The sequence below is a fragment of the Platalea leucorodia genome (assembly GCF_965183815.1).
Source record: "Platalea leucorodia genome assembly, chromosome: 9".
Taxonomy (NCBI): domain Eukaryota; kingdom Metazoa; phylum Chordata; class Aves; order Pelecaniformes; family Threskiornithidae; genus Platalea; species Platalea leucorodia.
The window spans coordinates 50167069-50177297 of NC_138831.1; the positions used below are offsets into that span (position 1 = coordinate 50167069).

General features: G+C 69.6%; 1 protein-coding gene across 1 annotated transcript; it reads left to right on the forward strand.

The window, feature by feature from the left end:
- Nucleotides 1-4033: 4033 nt before the first annotated feature.
- Nucleotides 4034-7950, forward strand: SKOR1 (SKI family transcriptional corepressor 1; the record flags this gene model as incomplete). Its single annotated transcript, XM_082321379.1, is given in 9 exon segments — nt 4034-6001; nt 6079-6096; nt 6098-6176; nt 6564-6671; nt 6792-6863; nt 7092-7166; nt 7245-7319; nt 7682-7747; nt 7853-7950. Coding segments are annotated over 9 exon segments (2559 nt in total).
- Nucleotides 7951-10229: the final 2279 nt, after the last annotated feature.

Consider the following 10229-nt stretch of genomic DNA (forward strand, 5'->3'; position numbering starts at 1 on the left):
AAGTGAGGCAGCTGTGGAGCTGGCGGGGAGGGCTTGGGTGGCCAGAAAGGTGAGGGGCAGCAGTGCCACGGGGGGACAGGGGACAAGGCGACGGCAGGTGGGGAACCTGAGGCACATCAAGGGGTGCAGACTGGGGAGGGCCAGGGTGCGTGCTGGGGGGACTGGGGGTGCGGGGGGGGGCACAGTGGGACTGGTGGAGCGCACAGAAGGGGGGGACAGGGTGGGAGAGCCGGGGTGCACGGTGGGGTCGCACCGGGTGCGGGGGGCCGGCTGGGAAGGGGCCCCGGGCGCACCGGGGGGGCCCCGCTTCTCCCCGGGGGTCGCACGGCAGGAGCCCCGGGGGGGCCCCATCCTTCTCCCCCCCGCCCCGTGTCCCTGCCCGCCCTCCGCGGGTGCCCAGCACGGCGGGTCAGGCGGAGTGTGCCCGGCCTGCAGAGAGCCGCCGCCCGCTCCCTTTGTCAATGTCCAGTAATTAAAATGTCACCGTTTAATTTTCAGGCCTCTCGGAGCAATCTTTTCCTAATAAAGAGTCTAATCGAAACGCTCCTGCCCCCCGCCTCCCCGGCAAGGGCCGCGGAGGAGGCTGTAAAGGCGCAGAGCCGCTGCGGATCGATAGAGAGAAGCCCGGATTGATCGGCCTCTAAAATTAAATTTATTGGGGTCATGGTTTTATATGGTGCTGATACAACTGTTAAATGGGGAACATTCATTTCCAATAGGAGGCGTTTATTAAACTTCCACTGAATTAGACCGCCGTGATTTATGTGGCAATCTCGGCACAGCCCTCCAGGAGAGCGGGGCCTTTTGCCGCCGTCCCCGCGTGATTATTTATTTATACCCCCGTGACACGGCTCCCTAAGTTTTAACCTAAATTATCCGCCGGCCTCGCCTGCCAGCGGCACCGGCCCGGGGCTGGGGGGGTCCCGCCGGGGCTCCCCGCCCTCCCGCCGCCTCCCCGCCGGCCGCGGCCCCTCCGCGCCCCTCCGCGCCCGCGCAGCCCGAGTTGGGGGGGGGGGGGGGGGGGCCGCAAACGTCCCGGCTCTCGCGTGCGGCGATCGTTGAGCGTTAATTAGAAATTCATTACAATTAAAAGCCGCGCGCACACGCCTTAATTACATCTGATTTTTAATTCCGAATCCGTGTTTACACAGTAAGCGAGACGTACCTCCTGATTATCCCCAATACTCTTTATACTGTACTAATTATGTAAATTAAACCTAATTAACTGACAAAAACTGCAGTCAATTCAACTGTTAAAAGATCCGGCGGCTGCGAGGAGCGGGGCGCCGGCGGGGAGAGCGGCCGGGGCGGCGGGGCCGGGGCGGCGGGGCCGGGCGGGTCCTCGCCTGGGGGCTCCGGGCTACCGCTCCGCCGGCGGGGCGAGCCGCGGGCCGGCTCCGCCGCTGCGGGCTGCGGGGGAGCTCGGCGGGGACCGGGGCAGCCGGACGGCCCGGGGAAGGGCGGGGGGGGGGGGGGCCGGGGCCGAGCCGCAGCATCGCGGAGCTCCCCCCCGGCCCCAGCCCCGACGTGCCGCCGCAGGAGCGGCCCCGGGAACGGGGACGGAACCGGCTCGGTCCTCGCCGCCGCCCGCTCCCGGTGCTTCGCATCCCGGCGTGGCCTCGCAGCCGGTTCCGCAGCCACTGCGGCTATTTCACGCCGTGGGATCACCCGAAAACCGGCGGAGAGGGGGGCGCGTCTCACCGCCTAGCTGCAGGGTGGCGGTGGGGGGGGATAAATAATTAAGAAGCGAGGAATAATTACCGGCTCGGGTTGCGATCGTTGCGGGAAGGCCGCGCCGCAAGGCCCGGCCGGCAGCACCCTGTCCCCGTGTGTCCCCCCCCCGACGGGACGTCCCGGGGTGCGGGGGGCAGCAGCGGCCGCTGTCCCGCGTGGGAGCGGGGCCGGTTTAAGCGTGGGGTCCCGGGGAGCGCGGAGGCGATGGGGGGGGGGGGGGCTCCGCACCTGCGTTTCGCTCCGCGCCGGTTCCGCCGCATCTTCCCGGCCGCCGGTGGTGATGGCGAGGGAAGGGGGGGACGCACACAAAAGTGATAGCTGGGGGCGATCCGCGCCGTTATTAACTTCTGTTTGATCAGTGTAATTGCGCCGATCGCGGCCGGACGCGATGATTAATTACAGTTTAATTAACGTGGCCGTGACGAGCGCTGCATGCGGGAACGCAACCAGGGCAAGGGAGGCGGCTGTGGGCACTCGCCACGGCGGCAGGACCGGCGGCCACCGGAGCGGGGGCCCCCCCCCCCCGCTCCGGTGGCCGCCGGTCCTGCCGCCGTGAAGTGGGTCCCCGTGGGGAACGAAAAAACACGGGCGTGCCCCCTCCAACCCTCGCCTCCCGGCGATTTCGTTGCCGACCCGATGTCCCCCCCCTCACCCCCGGTGCCGCTCCGCAGCCGCGCACCGCGGCGGAGCGCTCATCCCGGTAGGGAGCGGGAGATGCGCGGTAACGGCGCATCCCCGATTTCGATGGGGTCCCTCCTCCCTCCCCCCCCGGGCTCTTCTTTTCGTTACCTCCCTCTCCCCACGCAAACTTTCAACGAGCATCGCTCCCCCCGGGGGATGCCCACACCGCGGGGGGGGGGGGGGCTGCGCGGAGAGGCGCGGAACCCCGCGCAGCTGCGGCCCCGGGGCTGATCCCCGCTCTTACCTCGGGCAGCCCGGGCGGGTCCCCGCTCGCTGGCGGCCCCCCACGCCCCCCCCTTTTCCCTCCCCGTTCCGCCGTGCCTTAAAGCCGCGCCGTGATTGACTGGAGCGCATCGGTGATTGACGGCCGCGGGGTCCCGGAGGCAGTTAATGTAAATATGCTGGTGCTAAGTGGGTGTGTCTTCCCGTTATTTTAGCTGTCACCGGATCAATGTGCAGCGTCTCCAAGTACGGATCCGGATCCTCCCTCGGTGGCGCGGTTGGTCACTCGCTCTTGTTGCATCTCGCCCGGGCGGACGCGGCGGCGGGGCGGGCGGCGGCCCCGAGGCGTCGGTGAAGGGCGCGTCCGCTGCCCGCCCGCCCCGCGCCCCGGCGGCTGCCCGCGGGAAAAGGGGCTCGGAGGGAACGGGGGACCCCCCCCACGCACCCCCGCCCCGGCTGATGGCGGCCCCGGCGCCGGGCTGCGGCCCCTAGCCCCGAGGAGAGCCTGCACGTCCAGCCGGGCTCCGCGGCCGCGGTAAGTGGGAGCGGGCGGCGGGCGGAGGGGATGGCTGGGGCGGGGGGGAAGGGGTCGGGGCGCGTTTTCGGGAGGCTCTCCCCGTTATTTCGTGTAATTACCACGGAAGCGGCTTACCGCCCTGAGCCCTCCCCGCTAAGCCAATTTGCCTGGCTCGCTGCTGCCCTTCTGCCGCTGCGTGCTGCGGGTCCTGCCCGCCGCGGGCCCCTAATCCGCCCGCTCCTAATCGCCTGCCGGAGACGCGACAAAGGGGCTCCCGGCCAGCCGCGCCCGCCGCCCCGCTCCGCCCGCCGGCGGGCACTGAGCGGCAAGTTTCGGCCCGCCCGGCCCGGCCCGGGGCTCGGCCCCCCCCGGCCCCGCCGCCGCGGGACCCGCCGGTCGCATCCTCCGGCGCCTTTCGTTGGAGCCCGCCCGGGGCTCGCCGCAACGGGCGGCCCGGCACGGCTCGGCGAGCCGGCACAAAGGGAAGGGACGCGGCACCCCCCGGGGGCCCGGGGCGGGGAGGGGGCTCCGTGTGCCCCCCACCCCCCGGGACGCCCTCGCTCCGGGCTGCCGCGGCCGGCGGGGGATGCGGCGGGGCTCGGTCCCGGAGGCCGCGGAGCGGGGGATGCGCTACGGCTCCGCCAGACCTCCCGGGCCGGCCTGCCCTGCCCTGCCCTGCCCTGCCCTGCCCGCGGCCGGGGGGGGTCCTGCGGCAGCGCCCGGGGGGCTCCGGGCCGGGGCCGGCGGCGGCGAGCGGGGCCCGGGCGGGCGGCGGAGCGGGGCCCCGGGAGCGGCGGGCCGGGCGGCGGCGGGGCCCCGGGAGCGCTTCTAACCCGCGGCTTTCCCCGATTTTCTTTTGCAGGGGCGTTTTGGGGGGGAATGGAGGCGATCGCCAGTCAGATGGGAAATGGGAGAGATGCAAGCTCCTCCCCAAATTCAAAGCAAGAGCTGCAGCCGTACCAGGGCTCCAATACCCTCAAGCCCAACCAAGTGGGTGAGACCTCTCTGTACGGCGTGCCCATCGTGTCCCTGGTCATCGACGGGCAGGAGCGGCTGTGCCTGGCGCAGATCTCCAACACGCTGCTCAAGAACTACAGCTACAATGAGATCCACAACCGGCGGGTGGCCCTGGGCATCACCTGCGTGCAGTGCACGCCGGTGCAGCTGGAGATCCTGCGGCGGGCCGGGGCCATGCCCATCTCCTCCCGCCGCTGCGGCATGATCACCAAGCGGGAGGCGGAGCGGCTCTGCAAGTCCTTCCTGGGCGAGCACAAGCCGCCCAAGCTGCCCGAGAACTTCGCCTTCGACGTGGTGCACGAGTGCGCCTGGGGCTCCCGGGGCAGCTTCATCCCGGCCCGCTACAACAGCTCCCGCGCCAAGTGCATCAAGTGCAGCTACTGCAGCATGTACTTCTCCCCCAACAAGTTCATCTTCCACTCCCACCGCACCCCGGACTCCAAGTACACCCAGCCCGACGCCGCCAACTTCAACTCCTGGCGCCGCCACCTCAAGCTCAGCGACAAGACGGCCACCGAGGAGCTGTCCCACGCCTGGGAGGATGTCAAGGCCATGTTCAACGGCGGCACCCGCAAGCGGACCTTCTCCCTGCAAGGGGCGGCCGCCGGCGGGCCCGCCGCCGGCTCCCCGGCCGCCAAGGCCGCCCTGCACCCGCCGCCGCCCGCCGGCCCCGAGCTGGCCCCGGCGCACAAGAGCCTGCGCTGCAGCGGGCAGGAGCCGGCGGGCGAGCGCGGGGCGCTGGGGCTGCCGGCGGGGCACGGCGGGGCGGCGGGGGCGCACGGCGGGGCGGGCGCGGTGCGCAGCTACCCGGTGATCCCGGTGCCCAGCAAGGGCTTCGGGATGCTGCAGAAGCTGCCGCCGCCGCTCTTCCCCCACCCCTACGGCTTCCCCGCCGCCGCCTTCGGACTCTGCCCCAAGAAGCAGGAGGACGCGCTGGGCGGCGCGGGAGGCGGCGAGGCGGGCAAGGGGGGCGCCCTGCCCCCCGGCATGTTCTGGGGACCCCCGCACCCCCACCCGCACCAGCCGGCCCAGCCGCCCCACCAGCCCGGCGCCGCCAAGGACACCGGCGTCTACCCCTCCTTCCCCGTCTTCTGGCCGGCGGCCGGCAGCCTGCCCGTGCCGCCCTACCCGGCGCAGAGCCAGGCCAAGGCGGCGGCCACGGCCGTGGTGGTGGCGGCGGCGGCGGCGGCGGCGGCGGCGGCGGCCGAACCGCCCGCTCTGTCGGGCCGGCACGGCGAGCTGGAGGGCTCGGAGCCGTCGGGCAGCGGCAGGAGCAGCGCTACCCCCCAGGAGGGCGCCGGGGCGGAGGGGGAGCGCTGCCCCAGCGCCTTGTCGCGGGCGGCGGGCGAGGAGGAGCGCTCCGGGGACGAGGCGCTGCTCCCGCCGCTGCCCCTGCCCAGGAAGGGCAGCTACCTCTCCGCCTTCCGCCCGGTGGTGAAGGACGCCGAGAGCATCGCCAAGCTCTACGGCACCCGGGAGGCGTACGGCGGGGCGGCCCCCCGCGGCCCCGGCTACCTCTCCCCGGACTTCCTCAGCGAGGGCAGCTCCAGCTACCGCTCGCTCTCCCCCGGGGGGGACACGGCCGAGGAGCCCGAGGTGGACGTGGAGTCCAACCGCTTCCCGGAGGACGAGGAGGAGGACGCCGCCGCCGCCGCCCCCGCCGAGGGCCGGGAGCCGCCGCCGCCCCGGCTGCTGGCCGGTACCGAGGAGCCGCCGCCGCCCGCCGGGGCCGACGGGCCCGAGGAGAAGGCGGGCGAGCCGGCGGCGGCGGAGGGCGGGCAGCCCCCCGACGGCAGCCCCGAGCGGAGCAGCAGCAGGGGCGCCTACGAGGTGCGGGGCCGGGGGGGGGCTCTGCTCTCGGGGGGCCCCCGGGGCCCCCGCCGCCGCCCTGACTCCCTCTCTTGTAGGTGTACGCGCCGGACAGGGGGGGAGCACCTGCAGCCGCTGAAGACCGCCGCCTCCCTGGGAGCCCCGGCCGCGTACCTCTGCACCCCGGAGGCGAAGGGTAAAGCGGGCCGGGGGGACCGGGGGGCCGCTGCGCGCCGAGGGCGCGGCCCCGGGGGCAGCCCCCGCCGGCGGCTCGGCCCCGGGGGGGCAAGCGGGCCGCCGCTTTCGTTTGGGGGGATTTCGGGAGGGGGGAAAAAAAAAAAGGCGAGTTGCAAACGGTTTCCGAGCGCGGGGGTGCCGCCGTGGGACGGGGCCGGGCCGGCGGGGCCGCGCACGGCACGGCGGGGCAAAGCTCCGGCCGGCAAGCTACTTTCCAACAGCAAAGCGATTAGGATGTCCGCTAAGAAGGTTTTAACGAGGGCTTTGTCCGTAATTATGTAATTAAGGATATATCAGGACCATACTTTCATTGCTTATGGTTGAAAATCGGTTTATTAACTTTAAGAGCAAGATAAAGAAGACAATCACTCCGCGGCAGAGGATTTAGAGACCAGAAAATCCTATCAGGACCAAAGGAATGTCTCGCATCCCAGCCCTGTAAATACCGACAGAGGTAAGCGCCGGGCCGCGCTCCGCCGCGGCCCCTCCGCGGGAAGATGCGCGGCCCCTCCGCGGGAAGATGCGCGGTTCGCGGAGCCCCCCGCGGCGGGGCTGACGGCCCTCTGCCCCCCAGGAGAGGACGGCCTCGGCATGGATGTCGCCGGCTCGCAGCTGGTGGAAAAGGACATCGAAAATTTGGCCCGAGGTGAGGCGGGGCCGCGTCCCGCGGCGGGGCCGGGGGCTGCGGGGGCCGGGGGCGGGGGGGGCTGGCGGGACCCCCCGGCCTCTCCCCGCCGCTCGAGGTATTTGTGTTTTCTGCAGGAGTGATTAACTCCTGTGATTAATGTAACGTAATACGATTAGCGCCGCGCTGAGCCGCCTCCAGATGGAAAAGTGCGGGCTCCCCTCAACCCCGCCATGTATTTTTAAACAGACGAGTTGCAAAAACTGGTCCTGGAGCAAATGGAACTGAGGAAAAAGCTGGAGAGGGACTTCCAGAGCCTGAAAGGTACCGGCCACCCCCCCCGCCCCGGCCGGGGAGCGGGCCCCGCTCCGGGGTGCGGTGCTGACCCCCCCCCCCCCCCAGATAACTTCCAGGACCAGATGAAGCGGGAGCTGGCGTACCGGGAGGAGATGGTGCAGCAGCTGCAGATCGTCCGAGGTAGGGCCCGGCCGCCCATCCCGCAATTATTACGTTTATTTTGTTATCTCCTTTTTGTCTCTCTCTTTTTTTTTTTTTTATTTTTATTTATTATTTTTTTTTTAATCGACATCCTCTGGTGAGCCCCGCTTCGCCTGGGGATTTCGAGCCGCCCCCGCAAACGCCTGCGAGGCATCATTACACGGCAGCGAATCAACCTTCCCCCTCGCAGCGATTTCCACCCGGGCTAAATTAAAAACCGAAGCTTAAAATTCCCTGGGCAGCCGTGCCCGCCCTTGCGCCCATCCCGCTCCGCGCCCCCCCGGCCCGGCCCAGCGCCCCCCCGCCGGGGCGGCCGCGCTGTGATGCTCTCCCCATCCCAGATACCCTCTGCAACGAGCTGGACCAGGAGAGGAAAGCGCGCTACGCCATCCAGCAGAAGTTAAAAGGTACCGGGGCAGGATGGGGGGGGGGGGGTACAGATGTCTAAAGGGGGGTCGGCACCCCCCGACCCGGCCCCGGGAGCCGGGGGTGACGGCTCCGTCGCTTTGCAGAAGCCCACGACGCGCTGCATCACTTCTCCTGCAAAATGCTGACCCCGCGGCACTGCACGGGGAACTGCTCCTTCAAACCGCCGCTGCTGCCCCAGTGACCCCCCCGGCCCCCCTTCCCCCGAAGCCATGCGGGCAGAGCCCACACAAGCCATTTCCACGAAACACTTGTACATAGAGGACCCGGAGCCCGGCTTTCCTCGGACTGGCAATAGGGCGGGGAGCGGCCCCGGGCCGGCCGGGGGGGGGGGGACCGGGCCCCCCCTGCGCCCCCCGGGGCCCCCCGCTCCGCCTCCCCCCCCTCCCTGTGTGTCCGCTTCTTCATCCCTTGTCCAGACTGGAAACAAAAGTGGCTATGTGCAATGGATATAAATGTACTGTGATTCTCTTGGTACAGTATTTGTTGGATTTTTATTTATTTTATGATGTATATTTATTTCCCCCCCCCCCCCCCCGGGCCCCCTCCTCCCTCACCACCCCCTTGTAAATTTATGGATGTAACAGCACTTTAACGGGCGGTCCGCGACTCCGGAGGCAGAACAACCCTCGCCCGCTCTGGGGAGAGACCCCTCTGTACGTGATTTTGGTTCTTTAATAAAAACCGACTTTAAGAAAGCCGCCTGGTCCGTGGGACTGTCCCGGGGGGCCGGGCTCGTGTCCCCCCCCCCCCCCCCCCCCCCCCCCGGGGCTCTGCGATGCCCCCCCGGGCCGGGGCGACGCCGGGGGCTGCAGCCGGGGGGGCCGCCCGCCCCCCTGCCAAGTTCCCCTCTCCCCCTCCTCCTCCTCGCCGCAGCCGGGAGCTCATTAATGCCCATTTATATGCTCGTTTCACACATGAAAGTATTACATTAATGAGCTCTGAGAGCGGGTGTGGAGGTGCTCGCACACCTATTAGCCCTAAATACCTGTTTGCAGCCCAGGATTAACCTAGCACGACATCTCGGCGGGGACAGGGGTTGGGCGGGGGATGCACCTTGCACCGGGGTCCTGGGGCGCTCCGGGCTGCGGGGGGGCTGCATCTTGCACCAGGGTCCCGCAGCAACACCGGGGCTGCGGGGGCCGGCACCGGGGCGGGGGGGGATGCACCTTGCACCGAGGCTGCGGGGACCGGGAGCATCCCCGAACCGGGGAGGGGGGATGCACCTTGCACCGAGGCTGCGGGGAGCGGGAGCATCCCGGGGGCCAGCACCGGGGAGGGGGGATGCACCTTGCACCGAGGCTGCGGGGACCGGGAGCATCCCCGAACCGGGGAGCGGGGATGCACCTTGCACCGAGGCTGCGGGGAGCGGGAGCATCCCGGCACCGGGGAGGGGGGATACACCTTGCACCGAGGCTGCGGAGAGCGGGAGCATCCCGGGGGCCAGCACCGGGGAGGGGTATGCACCTTGCACCGAGGCTGAGGGGAGCGGGAGCATCCCGGGGGCCAGCACCGGGGAGGGGGGATGCTCTCGGGGGCCGCGCGTTGCCCGCCCCGGCGCTGCCCGCGGGGTCGCTGCGGTGTGAGCCGCCCCCGGCAGCTCCGCAGCCCCGATCTGTTGCAATTAGTTTCTGGGCCGCTCGTTAAGCGGAGCAGCGGCGGTTCCGCGGCCTGGGCCGCCACCGCGTGGGCGCAGCCGGCGGTGCAGCCCCCCCCCCCCCCCCCCGCCCCGCACGGCGGCCGGGCCCGATCCCGGTTGCTTTGCAAAGGGCCGGCTCCTCTTGCACGGCCGCATCCTGCCAGCACAGCGGGGCGCGGGTCTGCCCAGCACCTCCCCTCGCCCACGGGCAGCCCTGCTCCCTGCTGGGGTCAGGCCGGGGGTCTCCAGAAGCGTCCCCCAGCCTAAATCCCCCCGCGAGTCTCCCATAAAGCCCTGTGGCTTTTATTAAGCATTATCCCCCTCAGCAGTTCAGCACGGCTTTTCCCCTTGGCAGCCAGTGCCTGACACTGGGATCAGCTGTGCCGGAGTGGGAGCAGCGTCCCCCATCACCTGTGAGCGAGGAAGATCATTTCAGCCAGCGCTGGGGCAGGTGGGCACGCTTGGCTGGGAGGATGCTTACAAAGCCCTTGAGGTGGAAGGGCAGCTGGCTTCCTTGGGCTCTCCTTATTTCTCAGAGCACCAGGCGCAGGTTTTGTGGCCTGTTTGGGGACAGACATCCCCCTGCGCCGGGTGAGCTGCAGAAGGGGTCTGCAATACGTGACCCTGAGCGGTGGCAGCAGCGGGGCTGGGGTTACTGGTGGCATCTCTCGTGCAGGTAAGCCTCCGGGAAGGGGGATCGTCTTGCTGGGATGTGGAAGGGATGCGTAGACCACAGAGATGACAGCAAAAAGGTGAGAATAAGAAGGTGGAGTCAAGCTTTGCAAGCTGAGAGGCGGGTGGCTTGAGGGAATGAAGTAGTTGGG